This window comes from Equus asinus, chromosome 12 (genome assembly GCF_041296235.1).
Source record: "Equus asinus isolate D_3611 breed Donkey chromosome 12, EquAss-T2T_v2, whole genome shotgun sequence".
NCBI lineage: Eukaryota > Metazoa > Chordata > Mammalia > Perissodactyla > Equidae > Equus > Equus asinus.
The window spans coordinates 37,156,229-37,179,873 of NC_091801.1; the positions used below are offsets into that span (position 1 = coordinate 37,156,229).

Below are 23,645 nucleotides of genomic sequence, written 5' to 3' on the forward strand. Positions count from 1 at the left end.
CAAATTGTTGGAGGAAGTCATTGAGAGGCTGTGACTGCCAGTTGACTTGCAAGCTGGTCCCAGCCTCACCCTATCCCTGGTCCTTGGAACGCACGTTCTGCCTGCCATTCCCACAGCCAGAGCCCTTTCAAGGATACAGCCTTGAGAGAGTAAGGTTCTATTGAGACTATCTGGACTAAATATGTGGCTGAACCCAGTTAAGGCCTGTATCTAAACTTTTAAGACTCTGGCAGACAGAACCAGAGATCTCATCTTGTGGCCGCCCAAGACAGTCCAGGTATGTTAAGTTCCCTTGCATATTAAAACTGCCACCTACCACTCTGGAGTGGCCTGCCTCTGTCTTTGGTTTCTCCGTGCCCTCTGTGTGTGGGGGCCAGTTTCAAATTTCACCTGCAGAACTCCTGAGTTTGGAGGCCAACACAAATATCTTCCCACACACTCACATTTGATTTTTCACTCTCTTAATAGTCTTTTGGGGAACAGATTCTTAATTTTAATAGAGTACAACTTTTCAATCTGTTTTTTCAATAATTGGCCGTTAAGAAATCTTTCCACGAATGAGGTATTGAAAATAGTCTCTTACGTTATCTGCACATCTTTCACATTTAGATTGACAGTATACCTGGAATGAATTTTGTTTGTGATATGAAGTAGATGTATAAACTATCTTACATTTACCTTTTCAGATTTATTTTCTACTCTTCACTCTGTTCTCTACTCCAGGAGGCTGGCCTCTCACTTATATGTAAGTGTGACAGTTATAAGAATTTCTTTCCCTGATAGTGCTCAGGAATTAAAGTCCACCATGACAGGCCAGGTGCTGGATTTGTGACCGTTATTACTATTAGCATCCTGGGAAGTCCCCTCAGATCTACTCCTATCAGAATTGTTGTTGTTCTCTCTTTTTCCATGCCGTTATTGTAATAGTGCCAAACCTAGTTTTGGTGTATACTTTGTAATAAGCAGCTATTTTCCTACAGATGAAATATAGGGAAATTCTGTATATTTCTCCTATTCCTTTGGAGAAGATCTTTCATGAAATATTTGATTATGCCAATTGGGTGAAAAACTAAACATTTGGATTTTTGGAGATTTGTTTGTAAATCTTAATGTCAGAGGTACCTCTTACTTCAGTGAGGCATCTAATAATTCACTGAGTCAGGCAGGTTTACCTTTATTTAAGTTTCTTAGGCCATAATAATTGCAGCATCCTACGTTCCCATTTGGACTGATCATGGGTTACATGTTCACTAACTGTTTGAGGAAGAAACAAAAATACCAGAGATTAGAGTTGTTTTCCTCTTTATTTAGTCTTAGCAGTTAAATTCAGCCTAAAGTCAGTGCTTCCATTTACACACTAGAAGCAAAGCCACTCTATCACTCACATCAATCACTTGATAAATTTTATTTTTTGGCAGATCTCTTTTCTGTTCATTCTTGGGAGAAAGAGATACTTCACTTTTTTTGTTGATATTTCTATGACTTGAGAAAACCAGTGCTGAATTTATAGAATGGGGACATTCAAACTGACCCAGAACTATTAACTCTTTGGCAGTAATTTTATAAATTTCACACAGACACATCTCTCATAGCTCCCTGCTTCACAGTCAAAAAATCAGAAATCACCAACCATTGCATGTCAACTGTAACCAATATAGGATATTCTAGCTACAAATATATGAAACTATTACTTGGATATGGGTCAAATGAATATTTTAGAATCTCCCTTGCTAAATAAGATAAGTGATTACATTAGCATTTCTGTTCAGATATTATTTTTAACTCATTTGAAACTATTTGCAGATAGAAATAGAACTATTCTTAATGCTGATCTCAATGTGAAATATAGAATTCACAGAATACACAAAATTATCGATGATACAACATTCAACAATCAGGTTGCTATGACTTTTACATTAGAATTCAATTATGCAGTAAAAAATAGAATTGTTATAGCTAGAAAAAAATATTTTAAGAGGCAGCAGATACCCTTGGTGGAAATGAGCAGTTCTACATAGAAAGAAAATCCAAGAAGTATGCAAACTGGACACCAGGATACCGGGTATACATAATTTAATCAGAGATTATACAGAATATGACATAAAAACAGCAGTTTACTAGAATATAATCTGCAACACGTGAAAGCAATTTATAAAATGGGTTAAGGTCATACTCTAATAGTAGACTTGTTGGAAATACCAACATAGAATCAGACAGATGTGCTGCCTTTCCTGGTCATCAAATCAACTTGAACCGAGCAATTGGTATGGATTCAAGCATAGATGTGTTGCTGATTAATAAACTAAATCTTGTGTAGTGAGACTGTTAACTTCATAGAGCCACAATTAACTATTGATTGATATTTTGGTATTTTAGATGCAAAAGTACATTCCTCCTAAAAATTGGAAGTACAACTTAGAACTACTATCTCCTATTCAGTGACAAATATGCATTTACACATCAGAAACTAGAATTTTAGAGACTAATCCTGGTAGAATTTTTAGGGAAATCTTGTCCAACCAAATTTATGATAACAAGAATATGTTAGGTTATTATTTTTTTTTAATTGAGTGTATTGTCTGGCCTAAGCACAGACGTTATCCTTTTCAGTTGTATGGTTACAAAAACTGTATATTACAAACAGTATAGAAACAAGCTGAAAAGAATGTGCCACATATCCTGGACAATTATCTATATGCAGTTAAATTTACAGATAGAAAAAACAGCCTACTCCCTTATAGTGCACAGTTATTTTTTAGATACAGTGTATCGCTAGTAAGTGGTCTTGTGATCAGCAACTCTAATTGTCCCCAGCACAGAGAATAAGAGCAAGATCCGTTCGGTACAGCTTCCCTCCATCCGATAAAGCCATTATGCTTTTCTTGTATGTTGGAATATTATTAATATCCAGATCCTGTATAGAACATAGATGGCATTGTAATTCAGTTAAATATGGAAATTAATTAACCACTGTCAAGTGATAAAAATGTAAGATGAAAACTGCTTCATCAATCCCTAAAAAGATCTGGATTAAATTCTTATACAGATGTCAATAATCACAAGGTCGTTTTTAAAATCTGTTTATCACAGTTATACAGATTTAGTCCAGTACCAAATCAGGTTAAGAACTGAAATCTACTTCTGATCCTCTATATATTTTTAAAGTAGATTTCCAAAAACGGATGTGAGGTTGCTTCTGGATGGATCCATAAAGTCTACTTAAGAAGTAAATGGAATGGTAACTAAATTACCTGTTTATTCTTCTCACACAGATCCTTCAGCAAAGCATCCAGTTCATTTTCATCTATGTACCCATTGCCATCCTGAGGGAGGAGAAATGAAATAGTATACAACTAACTCCATCCACAATAATGGGGAATGTAGTAAAATGGAAATAGTTGGAATCCTCAGAAATGTCCCTACTGCATACTTGGCAGATATTCTAACCTCTTATGTCAGACCCTAAAAATTTTAACTGCTCTGAAGTTCCAAAATAGGTATGAATTGCCTCTCACTCAACACCCTACATTTGTAAAATACTTTGAACTTGTCACTTTCACATTTAATATTTCACTTTATGTTAATAATATCACCTCTTGTTGAACTAAGTAAGTAGTCACAAATATGTTCATATGAGTGAGGGCACTGAGGCCTGGGGAAGCTATGTGACTGCCCTGATGTCACACTAGGTGGTGGCAGAGCTGTCCTAGAACCCACAAGGACTGATCTGGTCAAGGAGTACAGAAATTACAAGATATGAAGAATGTTAACTAGTGACATCACAAACCACCTTTCCTCACACACATTGATGTTATCATCTACTGCATGGGGGGATTCTGCTGGTTATTTTCGTTCCACCCTGCAAAGTGGGTATTATTATCTCTTATTCCTCTTAAATGAGGAAATTGGAGTTCAGAGGAAATTGGTATCTATTTAAAGCCTCACAGCAGATAAAACTGTAGCATGGGATTTGAATCAAGATTTGCCTAATTTGGGACAAACCATAATACATTGCCTATGATAAGAATGAATTGGCTTAGTAATTTTAATAGCTCATGTTTCTTTTAATATGAAGCTTGAGTTCGAGGGTTTTTCCCCTTTGTGAGCATTTTCCAAATTCTTCTAAAGAATCGAATTATAGGTAAGAATGAACTTTTACCTGATCATATAACTCAAAAGCTTTATTGAACTCTTTCCCACACATTTTGACTCCCTAGATGATAGAGAAGAGAGCAAAGGTTAGAATGCTACTATTATATTTCATTGTATTTCTATCAGCAAATTTCCCACATTCTGACTTTTCAAGGAAAATATTATTTATGGCGGAGAAAAAGAGATATACCTGAAATTTAAGAAGAAAATTCTCCTGCACTGGTAGTAACCTTGTGAGAGAGAAACATTATATTAATAGATTAGATTTCTTGACAAGGATCAGCTTACTATAATAATATTTACATAGTTCCTAAACTCACCTGGCCATCTCAGTTAATTCCAGCTTCCCATCATTATTTGAATCAAATAGTTTCAGCTGAAAGACAGAATGTCATTACTGTTGCCATCGAAGGATGACTTATTGCATGAAGGAGAAGAAAATTTGAAATAAAGCAGTTTGAATTATCAATTACTTATATAGACAGCAGAATTCTAGAAACTAGCTATTAAACTTTCAGTGAAAATTTTCAATTCTATGACTTGTGTCAATTGACAAAGTTTGTCAGAACAATATAGAATAGTCAAACAGAGGAATATTTATCTTAGCTAGACTTCTGGAATACTGTCATTTATTTTTCTTGCAAATATGTTTATATATGTGTACCAAGATGTGGAAGAGATGATGTCTGGTAGTATATAGCACATCCTGAAACTCTCCAAACAATGGTATGAAAATAAATATTTAATTTGTTTCCCATTTTTAGAGCATAAAAGAGTACAGACAGAAGCAATAGGCAGATAATATGAAAAAATACTTAGAGAATAGGATTTTTGAGTAATTTTCAACTGTTTTATTTTCCCTTGGATACTAGATAGTAAAGCTCCCTACCTCCCCATTGCTCTTACATACACATCATGCCCCAAGACACACCCAGATATAAACACACTCATACCTGTAACCAGGAAGCATTCACGTTTTGAGAAAGTAGCAGCTATATATGAAATATACCAAATATGTAAACTAAATATGTGAAAAAGTAGCATTATTTTTGTTTTTAAAGAAAGGAATGTGATCAGGGTGATATGGATATAGGTTTAGTGAGGTCTCTGTAGTGAGAAAAGGGAGGGTATTCTACGGTTTGAGATGTTCTAGGAATCCTTTGTAGGAGGCAGATTTTTTCAGGGTCTGATAATGACACAACATTTTGTAATTCATTAGCCATAAGTCTAATATTGGCACACTGTCTACCAAGATGCTGGACATCAGATCACACAGTTTAGTGCCCATAGGGAAATATTTCCCCACATATATATTTAAATTTTAATTAGTTCTTGATTAATTTGCTTCCTGGATTTGAACTGGTTCATGACATTTAGTCAGACAGGCCAGGCCAATCCAACAGGTGGAAAACTCCCATCTGAGTGATTTTAAAAAGGCTGCTTCAAATTTCTACCTGGAAAGGAGTCTTTACTTTAAATAGACATCCCTTAAGATTGGCACAAAACAGAAAATTGCTAAATGTAGGTTATTGTCTGCTTCCCAAAAGTTATTCAGAGCTTAGATCTACCCACTGTGACACATTTTTAGGCTAATCCTATGATAAGTGAAAATGTAATGAGGAATTAAAGAGGACACTTTCTTAACAATGAAAAATTTTTTTGATTGTTTCAAAAGTAAAGATTAGTCCCACTTTATAATAAATACCACTGTATAGTGAATAGGGCAATAGTTAAGTTCTAGTGTTTTTATTTCCCACATAAAAGTAGGCTGACAGGCTGAAAGTAAACCTCAGTTACATTAAATATAATCAAACTCTTTATAAGATTATTTCTTAGGGTAACTAAAAAGTCTAACTCTTTTATCTAATAATTTTTTTAAGATGGACCTATGTTTTATGGATTATTTATTTAAATCCATGAGGTAAGAATTCACTGTACCTTTACAGTACTTAGAGCATACAAAAATATATATGCTGATCTGAATACTTTAAAGCTTCATCTGAATTTCAAAAATTAAACAACTAAATAATGTTGCTAAAATATTGGCCTGTGGCTTAATCAGTTTGGCAAAGACTTTTCCCTCATAGTTCTAATGCTGTAATGAGTCAAAATTAGCAAATTTTACCCACTTGAAATTAATTAACTTCATAGGCATTGTATTATTCTATCTAGAACTTCATAAATTTACTTGTTCATTAATTCCTGAAACATGAAGTACTTATGCATAAAGCAATTTCTTTGGCTCTATTATCAATATTCTACGATAGATCTTGGTTATTTCCCATAGCATCAGGCTCAGGCTATATTTGTATTTCCTCATCCAAAGCACTAAGGCAATATTCCAAAATAACAGAATCAAAAGAAAGAAGGAGGAAATACCCATTTTTAGTCACTCAATGAATAAGGTAGCTAGAAGTTCTCTTTAAATTCTAACAAAATCTATGATTTCCTAAGTCATGATAAAAGTTGATTCAAAACCTCTATAATAAATGAATTTTAGTGATATAATTTATATATCTATAATGTAACTTACATATGTATAAGTTGTATAGTTTAATGATGTAATTATACTGGTTTTATAAGAAAAATAAGTGATCTTTTGACAAATAAAAATTACCTAGCTCCACAAGAAAGGAAGTACTCATACGCTGAGCCTTAAAGCCAATGCCTGCAGCACTCAGCCTTACAAGGTGTAAGCATCCTTAAGTATTCCACTTTTCAAGTGAAAAGATACCTATGTGCTGTGATGTCCACACCATGGTTTATTTATTTCATCCTGTGTAGCATTGGAAATTAGCAAGAACACAGTAATATTTCATAGGCCTTGGGCTATAATCTTGTCAAGATCAGTCTTACCATTAGGTCTGTATACTCAGCTAGTTTTGTATCATCAACCGTCTTGTTTGCTTTTTCCAGCAGGTCCTTTAGAAAGTTCTGGTAATCAAAGAACACTCAGATAAATTTTGTCAATAACATACAGTCTGCTTCCATTTCAACATGCCTTGAAACATAATATTCCGGGAATGCAAAGAAGTTTTGTTTTGAAGGTAGAACATGGTGAGGAGAGGAGCTTAGAGGGAAACTAAACCATGTAGTTCTCTTGGCATTCCAGCAATGAAGCTGCCTTTGACAGCATCATCTGTTGTAGTCTGGGCTACACTGTGCTTTTATGATTTCAATTAAAGGAGTATCTGGATGGTGCACTGTGTAGAAATCTAAGTAAAAACTTGTAAAACCAGCCAGCCCAGTGGACACATTTCTACGTGACGATATCTTCACAAATACTGACGTAACTCTTCTGCAAGAAACACAAGGGCCCCTCGCTATATCTTCATGATATGTGATGAAAAATGATCAGTAAACCAGATGGAGATCTACCTCTCATTTCAAGTGCATTTTCTGCTCTCACAACTGTATTTCCACATCAGTTTATAGCCAGTATGAAGCTTGTCTCACAAGAGGGCCATCTGGTTAGCTTACAGGCTGGACGCAGTCAAAGCACCTTGGTTAGAATGCTTCAGCTGCCTGTTCAAACTAAAACAGTTGGCCATAGATGATGTTATCTAATCTTTGAAAGATCTGTGAATCATATTAAAATAGAGATTAATGTGGGAAGGATGAAAAAAGATGATTATTAATTTGACAATTGGAGTTAAAGAGTAAGTTTAATTTTTTTTAACGGAGAAATAAAAGCTTTACAAAAGCTTGCAATATAAATGACAGTGTAAGTGCTTAAGCATATAATCTCTTTCATTTTGTCTAGTACTGTTCATTTGCAATTCCTTTATTTTCTCAGAAAATGAATTAATATAATTACGGAAAACTGAGCAGATGCTGTGCTCAGACATTGTTCAAGGACTGGGTTTCTTTGGTTCTGCAGCAGTGTATCCCCCTCTCAATGGATTGGTTCTGCTGGGCTGGTTCTTTTCATGGAAAGTGACCTTTCTTCTTGGTTTGATGAATTTATTTTCACTTCAAACATTCTACTTCAAATCCAAAATGAAGCATGGAAAATTCGAAGTTATCTGTTGGGAGTGAATTTTATTTTTGAGCCTTATGAGGCTTTTGTCAGAGATTAATTGGGTTAAAAATCCTCATCAGAGACTAAAATGGTAGTCACAAAAATAGCCTGGGAGAAACCTCGGGACGCTGAGATTCAAAGTCATGTCTGAGAGCAAGCGATGTTTTACTCTATTATGGATCTTAAAATTAGCTTTCTTGAAAGATCCATCAAAAAAGAATGCCAACTTATCTTCAAAATTCCCCAATGAGGAAGACTTCTATTTAGAATCTCTTTCTGAGAATAAAGCTTAGAACAAAGAAGGTCAGTATTGGAAATGAGCTAAGCTTTTCATTATTAACTAGAAATGACTTTTAAAAGAATTTTTTTGGTCCAATAGAATAAAAACACAATAGCTTAACTGTCAACTTATGTCTCTAGGTTACTAAGCTGCAAGTTTGTGAAAGCCATTGTTTTCAGCGACTTTACATTAAAAATGTTTACATTTCCAAGAGGCTGCAGTTGAATATGTTTCAGTAATTTTGCAATGGTACAAATGTCCCAGTTCCATCTCTAAAACTGTGTGAGACTCAAACTATGTTGAAACATGACTAGGAACCCATGTTTAATATTCATTTCTCCTTACATAACAGCAAAAGAGGTGGCTCTTGATGACTGAGGCTTAAAAGTATGTGGTGTTGTGGGGGAAAAAAACCCATTATTAGCATTATCAGATAATCTAAGTCCAAATCTAGGTTCTTTCCCTAGGCAGCTGTATAGCCTTGAAAAATTATCTATCGCTCTGAACTTCAGTTTCTCTATTTGTATAATGGGAATGATAATACTTGCCTTGCAAGTTTTCTGTGAGGATTAAATGTTAAAATACATTTCAAGCACTTAGTACAGTGCCTGCCACATAGTAGCTGCTCAATAAATATTAATTTGCTTGCCTAGTAGTAATGCTATATCCTGAAGATAGAGAAAATGGGGTCTTCCAGACTGAGAAGGCTTTGGGTTGATTTAAGGAAATGAGAAAAAGATGCTTCCACATTTCTGAAAGGCTGGTAAATTGAGTTCATGAATAGTATATAATTTATTTTGCCTTGTATTTCACAAAATCTTTCATGTGCAACATCTTACTTGAGCTTCATAATAAATCTGAGAGGAAGGCAGTATTACTTTCATTTAAAAGATTAAAAAAATCAGACAGCTATATAGAGATTTGTCCAGAGGTAAGACTTGATTTCAGGTCTCTTTGCCTTTTTCTTTAGTACATCCTCCATCTCCCCCACCAGCTCCTCTGTATATCTGTGGGATATGAATTGATAAATTCATTTTCAAAGTTGTGGTTTTTCAGAAGTTTGATTTTGTTAGGACTTTGTTGGTTTTTTTGTTATTGTTGAGAGGCAGCAGCTTGTGTGGAATGTGTAGGGGCCTTAGAGGCAGATGAATCTGGGTTTAAACATTGCAACCCTCCGTCTTACTTCTGTGTGACCTTCACTTAATTTCTCTTAACCTTTTTCCATAGTGGGGGATAATACTAATCTCATAGAACTCACACTAAGATTAAAGAAGATAATGTGTGTAAAGTACCTGGCATATAGTAGGTGTCCGATAATTATTTCTTTGTCTTTCTCTTGAAAGACAAATCTATTTATATAGTTGTTTAATTTATAAAATAAAATGTCAAATTTCAATGAAATGGAGAGGCTTATTTGGCTTAGGATATCATTATAAACTATCATCTATCTCTATCTATCTATCTCTCTATCTGTCTACCCACTTTATATAACAATTTGTGCATACCACACAAAATGCTAATTTCTTGCATTGCTGAACAGAATTTCAAGAAGTACTTGAAGTCTGTTTTTTGATCTGGTACTTCATTTAACAATGTGGAAGAGTGGGTGAAAATGTGCCACAAGTTTTTATCTGCTTACCTTAAGCTCTTCAGTTTCGATGAAGCCACTGTGATCAGTATCATATTTTCTCCATGTCTGTAAGTAATTTTGGATAAGGAAAACCAAACACATTAAAAAAAAAGCCAATAATTTTCCTACTTATAATCAGCTTTCTGAAGATGTTACTCATGTCATTCAGTGACAGAGCTTTCTTATACCTTCATGAATTCCTCACAAGACTTCAGCTGCTGGCATCGGAAGAGCAGCAGGAAGTTCTCTTCTGTGGGTAATACATGAGCCAGCTGGAAAAGATTAAAAATGTTGTAAGGAGCATTACAACATTACCTCTGGCATTACTTCCTGCTTAGTTTTTCTTGAACTCATTCATTAGAAGTTGTTTTATTGCCTAGAAAACTGGGAGGGAGAAAAACATTAGAATTGTTCCTACAAAGTGCCATCATGTTTTCCAATGCTTGGGAGCTCTTGAGCAAGTGGTTCTCTGGTCAGGGAGATGGTTGCAGCATGCATGCATAGGAGGCTCAGGCAGGACTGGTTTCACCATGTCTCATCTGCTGGACATAGAAGCAGATTCATCTTGGCATCTAGACTTGTCATCTGTTCTGTGCCACAGAGGAGTCTTGCTTCTCTCAGGATGCATAGAATGGCATACATTTCGTGTAGAAGGAAAGAAACTATGAGAAATATGAATGTAGGGGAAAGAAAGGAAGGGAAAACTTGCATTCCCAAGTCTGAGGAGAAATCCTACTAAGACATGCAAGGGAAGATAACTGAAGGCAATTGTAAGGTAGTGGAAAGAGAGGGGTAAAAGACAATTCATGATGAACAGTGGAAACTGAATAGTAATAGGAAAATCAGTTCTCAAGTTGATGGTTTCTGCTAAAAGAATGTCCACTGCTTGAATCCAAGACTTGGGTTTATTTTATGATCTCCTTTTCATGACCCTGTGACAATTCTCCTTAGATCTCATTTTGTAGCTTCAATTCTTCTTCTTCTTTTTTTTTTTTTGGAGGAAAAAGGGCTCCAGATGCCATTTTAAGATGAATATAATCTATCTATTGTGTGCAGGGAGGGAGGGAGCTGGATTGATGGCCCCACTGCAGGCGTGGGTTCTATTCCTGGCTCAGCTACTAATTAGCTGTGGTCCCCAGAACTCCCTCGGCCATTTCTGGAACTTACTGAAATGAGGAGTTGAAATAGAAACCAATGTCTCTTAAATGTATTGGGTGCAAAATGACTTTGAGAATCTGTTAGAATCACTACATCTTCACCATTAAAGAATGAACCTACACATACTACATTTCATCTAATTTCCATAAGTTTATGAATCCCTTGAAGTGCAGGCATAGACCCTTATCCCTGGATTTGAGACCAGGAACCTGTGATCTAGATCAACCTTAATGTCAGCGTAAGTTCCAAAAGTTCTACCAAACTATAGGAAAGTCTCTCCCTATTTTTTTTTAAATTTCATCCTTTTAAGTCCATTAAAAAATTAAAAATGTAATATAAAATATATCATTCCACATTATAGGCAAGTAATTTCAGCTTGTTTATGCCTGCATAATATGTCCTTTAACTTATCTTGTTTTTAGTTCTTTCAAATAATGTCTCAAATTAGAACCATTCAGTTTGTAGGCACTACACATGGGGGTAAAACTAAGGGACAGGGCCGAACATCTTATTAGGATGTTTAGTATGACTCAGTCAGAAAACATTTTCTTGTTTATTTTGAAACAAAGGTCACTAGTGTGGTTGTGCATTAACATAAGCATTCATTTAGGAGACAGAATGTAGCCAATGCCAACTTTTCCTGTATTTATTGGTATGTAACTTGTCAGATACTTTGTAACTTTTTGGTGGACCCCCCCCAGACCATCCACTTCAGGAGGGCAGAGACTATTCTTTGTCTGCATTCCCTGAATGCCCAGTATGGCACTTAGTTTGTTATGTGCCTGACATAAATGCTTGGTGGATTGGTTGATAATTTTACTTCATTAGAAATACCTACTTAACATGATTTATAATATATTTTTTTACTATCTTCATTCCAACTTCATATATTGCTCGAATTTTAATAATTATTGTGTATTGTTTTGAACAAAAAAATCATTCTTCTTAAAAGAATTATACTTCTCAAAATCCAGCAAATACATGAAAAACAGAAAAAAATAAAAGAATGAGCTATAAGCAATGACCAAATGTAAAATTATGGAAATTTTATCCATTTTTGTTTCAAAAATTAAAGCTCATATAACTTACAGAAAGTTCAGAGTTCTCTAGAATGTCACATATAGAGATGGTAAAATTGCTCTTCATGCCTAGTGTAAATGTATATTTTTTCGCCCATGTCATTTTGGTCTTACTTGGTTTAATTATTTAAAAAAGTACAGATTATATCTACATGCAATATATTCAATCTTTTTTAATTTCACTAAACTGTTAATGTCAAACTGAATACAGCACCATCCTCTTTTGCAGACATTAGAAATGAGTCTTAAACATGTAAAAGATTATAATAAGACAAACCAGCCATTAAAAAGGAAGCAATGGATGTGCGTGGATAGGATGTGGTTATAGTGAACACAAAGAAATCATCTTTTTTTTTTTTTTGAGGAAGATTAGCCTTGAGCTAACTGCTGCCAATCCTCCTCCTTTTGCTGAGGAAGACTGGCGCTGAACTAACATCCATGCCCATCTTCCTCTAGTTTATATGTGGGATGCCTACCACAGCATGGCTTTTGCCAAGCGGTCTCATATCCGCACCCGGGATCCCAACCGGCTCGGGCTGCTGAGAAGCAGAACGTGCAAACTTAACTGCTGTGCCACCCAGCCGGCCCCAGAAATCATCTTTTTTAAGGTGTGTTTCACAATGTGGTGGTCCTGTGTTTTCTGTTCATCTTTCTGTCAATGCATTGTGAATCAATATTCAAATTTCAGAGCTGGGCACAGTAACTCTCTAGCTGTAGCATCTAAGACCATGTCGACAAAGTGCCAGAGGTATTATATAGAAGGTGTTAAGTAGGGCTGCTTTGTTCTCGGATTGGCTAAGTCACTGCTGTCCATAGAAGTATCCGATCCTGCCTGCTCCAGGATTATTGGTGATTGCTTAGTTCTGGGGCTGCCTGCCTGCTCTTTTATGAACTCCCAAAACTTTGTTATATATTGGAGAAGAGAGTGAAGAATATCAAGGGAATGAGTGGAAGACTGATAGCTGTGGCCACAATGAGAATCCCTCAGAGCTTCATTTATGAGAACTGGTTGCCTGTCATGGAGAGTGGGGAAGCTAAAATTTCTTCCTGTTTGCCTGTCTCCTGTCCTAGTCTACATACATCTTGAGTATAGGGTCAGTGTCTTATTTACTGTTTCTTTGCCCGGCACCTGCAAAAATATCAGTAAATATTTTACCGAACCATTGAATGAAGGCAATTGACTATCTGTCTAGGGTCCTCATACACTGCAAATAAGAAAATAAAATTCCTTTGGAGATCATTCAAATAACTTATTACTGTGCTGTGGATAGGAGTTGGGGTGATATTGTGATATTCCACCCAGAGCTCCCTTCAGGTGCTGTGAGTGTTGCTGTGGCATTAGCTGTCAAGCCCCTTTGGGAGATTACCTGGGCTGAAGAGAGCCGTGTTCCCAAGGAAGCTGCATGTTATGACTGATCCACATAGAGATATAAAGGCCCAGCCCTTTCACTCAAAACTTAGGACATCTCTGGAGGGTTGTCCCAGCTTCAGAGCTCACTGTAGGGTCAGCAGAAGCCTCTGTTGAGACGGTATCATAGCCCATCATCTCCCTCTGCACAGTCTTGTTCTTTTCATTTCCCTTTGATAGGTATTCATCCCTAAAGCACTTCTTAATAAACCTTCTCATTGCTAATCTTCAACTCAGATCTGCTTCCTACAGAACTCAATCCATGACAAGAGTCTTATACATTTCTCTTCTATTTCTAGGCATAATATGGAGCCCTTGCTTTAAGTTTTGGAGTAGGTTGAGATCCCATGCTATGGCTCACATGGCTGTGATTCAGAACTGAACATGCACTGTAGGGAATTCATAGTCACTAATATTAAGAACCTTACAGGGATGCAGATAATTTTGACTTTGTTTTCCTGACAATTTCAAAGCAGGAGATAGAGTGGTAAAGCTAAGTACTAGGTGCAAGGAGAGCACACATGAAGGATAACTTTACTAGAAACATAAATGATGGAGCTAGATACTTCAAAGCGAACATGGGGTATAATTCCTCACTTAAGACAATCATGGTGCATGTTAACGTCTTTCATCACATATTAGCAAAGCATTCACGTTTTTCATTTGGGAACCAGGGAAATACTTTTCCTAGTCAATGAGAAGTGAGTACAGGAAATTTGGAAGGCAAATAATCTTCTCACAAACATATAAGGCTAGTTGAATTTAATAATTTGAATTTGACAAAATGTATAAGAAGTGGGAAAAAAGCTTGGCATTCAGAAGAATGAGGTAGATTTTCTGAAGAGTTATTTTTATTTCTAATAATAATAGCAAATATATTTATTTACAGTGTGTAAGGGTTGATCTATTTGTTTGAGATGTATTATTACGTTTGATGTTGATACTTATATATCACCACTGTTCACAGCCAGGGAAACAGAGGATCAGAGAAGATAAGTGGGCTGCTATCACATAGCTTATAGTTTGAGCTAGATTTGAAATCAGACAGTCTGATTTTCTTGATTTTGAGGCCCTGGTCCCTTACCTTCATCACCCTCCATTAAAATCTTCAATCAAAAAAGTTTTTCTAATAAATTATTTAAAAAAATTATCCACCGCACAGTTTAAAATCAGATTTCATTGTCCCTTATTTCCCCAAGTTCTGAAGTGATGGAGTACTCTACCGTGAAAAATTACATTCACTATGGCTAAATTCACATGCTCATATCCCACATGGAAGGAAAGAGGGAAGTCTAGAGAAGTGCCTGTAGTAGTAGGATTAAAATTAGATCTAGTTTTTTAGTGGATGTACTGACCTGAACAAATAGACACAAGACTGGAGAGGATGGTAGGTTCCCACACATTGCCCAAGGGATCAGGTGAAAAGCTTACAGATTTGACATCCAGCTAAGGGAAATATCTATACTTAATGTGAGCATCAGAGAAGAAACTTCTATTATCTGCTAAATCATTCAATCTTCCTCTTTAACGATTTTAATCTGCTTTCGCTGCAATAGAGCTATTAGTCTGACTACATTTAGAACATTTTTTGACTGTCAGGGTATGTGTTAAATTATCTCAGAATTTCAGTGCTCCTGATTTGAGTCCATATTAACAATCTTTTTATTACTGAATTGTATTTGTGTGAATTTTAAAATCTATTTAAAGACATGAAATTAAAAAGTTCAGAAGAAAGCACATCTGTACATTATCCCTCTTTTTATGTTTCTAGTAGCAAAGGCACGTTGTTGGAAAGTTTCAGTCAACTTCATCAGGATAGAACTTTGAAAATCAACCACTGTATTTTTTGATCTTTGGAACAACATGTTTCAATTAGAGTAAAATCAATTTGGCCTGTTTTCACCAGGAAACCAGCCTACTGCATGAATATCATTTGGTTTACTCTGATTAGATTTTGATGGGCCTATGAGTACACCTATTAAGTGGGAAAGACATATAGGAAAATCCAACCTGTTTTTTCTATGAACACCAAAGTTAGGGTGTACTTGATGTGAGGAGGTAGATAAGTACAAATTTTGGAAGGCATGGGATTTTTCCATTCCTTCATAGCTGTCTGGGATTTGTGTATTTGTGTCCCATGTTACATACAGGATTTCTTTGCAAGTGATATTATGTATCAAATTGGAAAACAGAAAGGATGAACTTCATTTATATAACTTCTAGTGACACTAGAGAGTACCTTATAAATTCAGGGACTCCCCACTCCTCCTTTGCCTATTTTCTACATGTAATCTGTAGCTTTCAATTTCTATAACATCTCTATACTTTGAGCATGCCTGTTCAACCAGGCTAAACATACAGCCTTGCCATAAGTAATCAGCCAACTGAAATGTCAAAATATATTTTTTTAATGCAGAAAATGTACAGATTATTATTTTTAAAAAAAGGCAGAGTAGTTTAAAGGAACATGGGTGGGTTCTGGCTGTTCCACCATTCATTTCTTATTTTTTCTTTGACTTTAGGCAAATTCTATTGAAGCCTCAGGTTCTGCGACTATAAAAACAGATCTTCATTTTATATTTAAACATTTTATTTTGTTATGACGATCAAATGAGAGAATGTATTTGAAAACACTTCATAAATTATGTAATGTCGTACTAATGTAAATTGTTTTTCTTATTGTTATTGCTATAAAAGTTCCTCAATTCTTCATTTCAGCCTCCATTAACTTCTTCATCCTCTTCTGTTACCTATCTTTTCTCACACAGAAAAGCTTTCTTTCCTATAACAGTTTCTTATCTCAAAGTTTTGGGAAAATTTCTTTCATGAAACCTCCAGGACAATGCGTCTGCTAGTGACCCTTAGCCTTTCATTCAAATATGACCTCAAATTATAATTCATAAATGATTAGATGCTATCATATATAGTAAAACCGAGATCCAAAACAGATTCATCCATTCTGTCTTTTTAAAAATGCAAGACCCATGTGGATTGGACTCTTTTTATACTAGTTTCATACTTTTCATACTACTATTCAACCTAAGATTGCTGAAGAAATTAAGTAAAATAAATAGCTCAGCACAGCGGAGTCCTTCAAGGTGAAATATGTTAAGTATAAGATGACAGTCTTTCTTCTACTGGAATTATGAAATATGCCAAATCCAAAATAGCCACATCTAAAATTTCACTGATTTCAGATTTTCCAACTGGTTTTGAGAAGATTTACTTTATCTCATTTATGTTTATTTAAAATTTACTTTTTTTATCCTTGATGATTTCATATCTTGACTAATTGGCCTCTATGTCAATCTGTAAGTCCCATTACTGTTAATTTATCTATTTATATAGTAATGAGTTACACATAGGCAAAGGGGAAAGTGAATACTCCAGGGAAATGTTTTAATTACAAAGATAATAATAGTATGTTCTTCCTTAACTCTATTTGTAGTAGCTATTTAAAAATAAATCTATTTCACATTGACATCACAAGTGTTGTATAAGATCAATTATTTGAAAACCAGGTTAGTTCTCTGAGTCAAAGTTAAATTATGACTAAATGTTGTTGACAGCCAGAATACTTCACAATCTAATACATTCAGAATATTGTATACAAAGAATGTAATTATGCTTGTGATTTTGCATATTTTACAATACAACCTTATTAATTTTTCTGCACAAAGCTGTGGACCAAATTTCTCTAATAGGTTGCAGAGATAAGGAAAGTAGTTGAGATACCAGAGCTTGGAAAAGTAGAAGTAAGAGAAACAATAGCTCTTTCACAAAGATGAGAATCCCAAAGAATTGATGCATAATTAGATTTTTGCTTCCTTCATTCATAGACAAAAGAAATGTTCTCAGTAGGAAAAGGCATTGTCAAAAGATAAGACTTGACACCTACAGTTTTTAACTTTTAAAGGCCCAAAAGAAGTCTTTACTTATAACACATCATAAAATATTCTCTCACTTTTGCTGAGTTCTTATGTTTCTACTTGAGCCAACTGCCAAGCTAAAATAGAATTTCAGAAACGAGGATGCAGCTTTTTGCCATGATTTCATCATAGAGATTGCAAATATTTCATTTTATATTTTAACAGAAAAGTCTATACTGTTAAATGATAAGAAATACCAATGAACTCCATGTACTTGGCTGGAATTTTAATGAAGTGATTGTGGGTAGTGTAATGGCTTGGGTACCCATCCGGAAGTTGAGGACGTGAGCCTCTAACTGTACCTGTGCCAGCAAACAGCTGCATGACAAAAGGCAAATCATTTCACTTCTCCAGGTCTCAGCATCATAATGTATTAAATTTAGGCTCTAGATTAGGCAGACTCTTAGGTTTCTTTCATTTCTGAACAGTTTTGAATTTATATTTTTGAACAGAAGATAACATCTTCCTTAAGCAAAATAAGCCTCTCTGAATAGGTCTTGACATATTATGTTCTAGTTGGATATCACTACAAAAGGAAGATCATTTATTAAAACTACATCAGAAAAATGCATAAGTTACTTACCTCTACAATTCCTATTTTCCCATCATCTTTCTGCCCATAGTGATCCACAAAAGTTTTCATCTCAGGTGATAACTCCTAAAATTACATAAAAGCAGATAATAATTTTGTAAAATAACAACTCAATTATGCTCGTGACGGTGTTAAAAACTTATTGCAAAGAAAAACCTGAATTGGAACCTTTTGGAATTATGGATAGTGATAAACTATGTATTCTCATGAAAATCAAAGACACAACTGGCACACAGTATTTACTGGTTTCAAATGAGAGTTATGATTATCATTTCTGAATCAATCACTACGATTTATCTTCTATTATTAGTTTTCAGAATATGCTATCCTTGGAAAATATAGTCAGAATTATTCAGTTCATAACCTTTAGTGAATTCAAATATAATGATCACTGTTAATATACCTTACCCATTGCTTGCTTCAGGAAAGATTCTTTTATATTGCTTCACTAATTGTCCCAAAATATTTTCTTTATCCTAACATGTTTTATCCATGGAAAGTAATAATATATGTTTTTAGTTTGGACAAGCAAAAAATGTGAATGTTGAAGAGCGACTCACTTTGTAAACAAAGAATGTTTCTAGCATGGAAGTAGTGTTTATTGGTTAAATATTAAAAAATTAAATATCAGAAAAATATGTGTCAGATAAAAAAATGTCTTGACCAATTTGTACTTTCATTAGAGGCAGACAATATTGATGACCTTATTTTAGGCCACGGGTTGTGTATGCTTTGCCTCCAAGAGTAACTTAGGGAGCAGTTTTCCACTATTTTACTGTTTCCATTTTTTCCAAGATAATGTTTCTCCCCCATGTATTTTAGTACGATAAGACATGTTTAAGAATGACAAAGTGAATGCTTTCATCTCATTTGATTTTTTATTTTTTTCAATCTGTTCTATTTTTTTTAATATAATCTCTTCACATGCTGACAGATTAGAGAGCTATGAACTGTAAACTAGTTATCTGAATATAGAACTAGTATTCAGGAAGTTGAATTTATACCCTGGGGTCTCCAACATTGTCCATTTAAAACGGCCCTGCTGCATTAACTGAAACCTATTTAAACTGGGTCAATCTTTACTCATGTACTAGTCTATGTCCTTGGGAAAGTAAATTAAGGTCTCAGTTTTATCATAACCAACAAGATGGTGGATTATCTATCACACGGTTTGCTTTAGGAATAGATGTATTTACCTTAATATAATTTAAGGGTTATATAGAGGCTGTATATCATTACCACTAGTGTTACAACATCCTTTTTGAACCAAAGTAAATATCTTTAGTATCACTGAGGTAAAAAATAGTAATTAAGCAATTTAATTATAATGTAGTCTTTAAAATAAAACTCTTCTACTGTGGGTTAAGTGCAATTTGCACTTATTAAGTTTTATTACAGCAGCAATTGTAAGAAAATGAAAGAGTCCACCCCATGACAATAGTGGGAGGGTCAGTTGTTATGTTTTTTGCACATACCTTAAAATAAACAAAAAATGAAGCATTTGTTTTTAAATCTTAAAACCATATAATGCCATTAGTTTAACTAGCAGACAACATTTGGTTTGTGAGCTTTTTGGGTGACAATTATGTCAAAATCTATGTTTTCAACAGTGTAAAAACATAATGATAAGAATAACAATAACATAATAATGACAATAAATTAAGCTTTATAAAAATGAATGCAAATTCAAAGACTAAATACCATCTTTAGTGTAAAATGGTAGATCTGAAAATATATTGGGTTGTTATATTTCATTAACGTTATATTCACTTATAGTTAATATTAGTGAAATTTTTGAAATTTCACATTATTAATATGACATGCCAACAATGTTTTCATTAATGCAGTGAAATCTGTTGTCCTATGGCCAGAAATGCAGAGAAATCTGGTTTACAAGGTCAATTTTTATGTTCTAAAAGAAGAGATGAAATATGTAAAAGTAGGTTTACTACAATGGGGCCAGTAGTATAGTGAAATATTTGTCTAGTACATGAAGCTCTCAATCCAGATCTTGATGTAGATTTTAACTATCCAAAGTCTATATGCATAAGCCAGAAAAATCTTCAATTATCGAGGTACTAAGCAACATGATATCCTGTACCTATGCTCAAGTTTGGTATTATTGAATCATAATCTAATAATTAGAACTTCAAATAGTCTAAAATTGGGGTGTAGGGAGTAGGAAAAAATAATTAAGCTCTAAAAATTTTAAAACTCTGACATGAAGTCATTGTTTACAAATAGGTACAAATATTAAAATGGAAAAAGGAAAATAAAAATCTGAAAAATGTACAGAGTTTCTAGATATTTGAATTTCTAAGATGAAAATAAATCTCAATATTAAAATTACTTCTAGAAAAATTAAAATATAATCATTTAGCTGCTGGAAGCATCTTCCAAGGTTTGAATTCTAAATTTTATGGTAAGTAAGATTCTTCCAATCAGATATGTTAAATATTTATTTTTGAATGAAGAAGAGAATTGTTTTTGTTTTATTAAAGATACATAGAGCTATAATGATAGTGTTACATGAATTTATTCACGTGTATAAGGTAGGAGGACGATGTGGAAAGAGACTATAAAATATTTTGTGTTTTTGATTCCATTTTGTTTATACTTTCAGATTTATATAATATTCAATCTGGGTAAAACAATTCCCAGAGCATTATCTGATTTTAAATCAATTTAGTCAATAGTTTTAGTAATGATAGTTCTCTAATGTATTATAATACATTTTAGAGTCCTTTGAGATTCTTTTGAATATGTTGTACAGAACTGTATATGATACAATTTTTAACTTACACAGAATAAAAATGTGATTCTTGAGATATATAGCATTGATATAGATTCTTGATATATATATTACTGATATATGCATCAGTGCTGGAGGTGGTGATCTGCTAAAGGATCACACACACCTATATTTTCCTCTAAAGATATTTAATCTGTAATGTAAAATCTCTTTATAAGGCAGTCAAAAATACCAAAGATCTTTGTCACCTAACTAGCCTAAATCCAACACTGCCTTCTGAAATGCAGTCTTACATAAACCCAATAGATTAGTAAAATTCTTAGCCTATTTTCCTTTATATAATCATCTCATCTATGTATTAAAGCTGGGTGTATTTTTATGCTGACAACATCTTTTCTTAACAGGTTAATTTATGCCCAAAGGGCATCATTCATTGTTAGTAAGAATTGTCATTTGTTTAATTAACTAATGGCTTAAATCAGAAATATTGCTTATTTTCAAAACACTGTTAATTGCTGCCCATCAGAGTATCACTTTGCTTTTTAAAAATACATGAAATTCTTAAAATTACTTTACTTTTTACATCTCTATCTTTTGGGTTTTTACTTCTCAATAGAAATAAACACCTTTCTTACTAAATTCTTGCTCACTATTATGTTGCAAGTTGTCTACCCTTCCCTCCGTGAGGAAGGTCAAGACAAGATATTTTCTCATCTCTTCAACCGCATCAACATCACATCAATACTAATTGGCAGTAAAATAAGAGATCCATAACGTGCAGATCTGTTTCCTGACCACCAAGGGGCAGAAATGTATTTCTACCCCCTTCCTTCTCACACAGTTAAAGAGAAGTTAAAAATTACCTAAGTGAACTCAATCGTAGAGGTGGTGATCTGTTAAAAGATCTCAGGCACCCACACTTTCCTTTTAAGCACTATTAAACCAAGTACAAGTATAGAATTTATATTTTAAAAGCTCCGATTTCAGATTGCAAGGTTTTTCCCTTTAGGGAATCTCTTTCTTTTCCTGTCTCTCTCCTTCTGTTTTCTCCTACACAATTTGGAAAGGCGCTCTTTCTCCACTTTCTCATTCAATAAATGTTTCCATTCCCTGGAAACCACTGGATCCCGCTGACTCTTTACAAAAACGCTAGAATATTTTTATTTTAAGGTCAAAGGTCCTTTTCCTCCTTTGCAAAGTTGAACATACCAATCCAGCCTTCTTCCGCGCCTGCTGGAGCTCCTGAATCAAGTTCTGCAGCTCCTTTCCTTCCAAGTAACCACTTCCTGCAAAGACAAAGAGGCACCCAGGTGTCAGACATCTCATTCTGAGTTTCTTCCCTGTTCAATTTCGGGATAGCTATCTTTCTGGCCACCCGAGAGGCTCTCTCTTGCCTCCACGTTGTTTAGCCCGGAAAGGATAGGGCAGTGTACCCCTCTCGGGGTATCACACTTTACACCCACTAAAGGGCAAAGGAGTATGATAGGGATACTGAGCGTAGCCATAGAAACTTTGGGGTGCAGTGTCCCCCAATCCCTGATATCTCTCACTCTTCCCTTCTACTATTACCATTCTTGGAGAGAAAAGAGTTTAAGGTTTTGAGATAACATAGAAACAAAACATAAACTTTCAAGTCGATGGTTTGAAAGCCAGCCGGAGAGATAAGATTAGGGAGATGGGGGAAGAAATAAAGAAAAGAAAAGAGGGTTAATGGGATCAGGAGGCTCAGGGGAAGGGAAAAGGTGAGCTAGGGCACCGGCAAGGGTGTTCACACAGTTGAAAAGAGAGAGGATAATACCGTCAGCGTCGAAATGAAGCCAGATCTCGAAAAACTGTGAGGCTGTGATCAGAGATGATTGCAGGTGGGATTCTGCCATTTTACAGCGGAATGTGTGTCTGCGTGTGTGTGTATGTGTGAGTGAGTGTGTCAGTGCGACTGTGGAGTGAGCGAGAACCTAGGAGTGTGTGTGCCTGTGTGTGTATGTCTGCGTAAGAAAGATTCTGGGCTGTCAAGGAAGACCAAGCCGCGGGCGCTGCCGGGCGCTGTCCTCGGTGCTGCTCAGCTCAGGCGTTCCTCCGGAGTTCTCTCTCCTCACTCCGCATCCAGTTCTCAGTATTTATCCTGACTGCCTGAGCCGGGCCACGCCTCCTCCTGCCTCCCATTCCCCACTCCCGCCTCTTGCTCACGTTAATCTTCTTCCCCTCCCTTCCAGTTTTCTCTTCTCCTCCCAGGAAAGCTAGCTGGAGCAGGAGTTTTGGAGCATAAGAAGCAGCAGGTGGTGAGAGATCCTTAGCTCAGAGACTGGATGCTGGAAACAGAGACTCATTTCCTCCCATATTGTCCTAGTCCATAGAGAATATCATTCCTGAATATTATAGTAAAATAAAACAAGTGGAGAGGTTTTGATTTTCAGATGGAAGAGGAAAGTCGATGAAGAGTAGAATCACGTAAATGACGCTTTTATGTTGTGTGTGTGTGATTTCTCCAAGACATTTTAGTATTTGTTTTAACAAAGTCAGGTGCAAGCTTGGCAAGTATTAATTTGATTAATGTATACAATGAATCTACTGATATTAACTACTCTATTTTGTGTTTGTGAGAACCATCATATGAATGTTTCTTAAGATGGTTTATCTGAACAAG

General features: G+C 35.1%; 1 protein-coding gene across 1 annotated transcript; it reads right to left on the reverse strand.

The window, feature by feature from the left end:
• Positions 1 to 1,285: 1,285 nt before the first annotated feature.
• On the reverse strand, positions 1,286 to 23,125 carry CALB1 (calbindin 1). The gene is made up of 11 exons (XM_014853406.3): positions 22,800 to 23,125; positions 22,211 to 22,287; positions 18,241 to 18,315; positions 10,272 to 10,355; positions 10,093 to 10,149; positions 7,009 to 7,086; positions 4,473 to 4,528; positions 4,343 to 4,382; positions 4,160 to 4,213; positions 3,252 to 3,323; positions 1,286 to 2,914 (listed from the first exon to the last, which is right to left on the reverse strand). Exons 1-11 carry the CDS (start codon positions 22,876 to 22,878, stop codon positions 2,801 to 2,803), a joined length of 786 nt encoding a protein of 261 aa, XP_014708892.1. The 5' UTR covers positions 22,879 to 23,125; the 3' UTR covers positions 1,286 to 2,800.
• Positions 23,126 to 23,645: the final 520 nt, after the last annotated feature.

What these genes read in the sequence shown, in the direction of transcription:
- CALB1 (XM_014853406.3), bottom strand. Translation starts at nt 22,878, where the DNA reads ATGGCAGAATCCCACCTGCAATCATCTCTGATCACAGCCTCACAGTTT. An exon ending in GGAAAATAGGAATTGTAGAG is followed by an intron (nt 10,356 to 18,240) that starts GTAAGTAACTTA and finishes AATCTTTTCCAG; the next exon opens with CTGGCTCATGTATTACCCAC. An exon ending in CTGAGTATACAGACCTAATG is followed by an intron (nt 4,529 to 7,008) that starts GTAAGACTGATC and finishes TCTGTCTTTCAG; the next exon opens with CTGAAACTATTTGATTCAAA.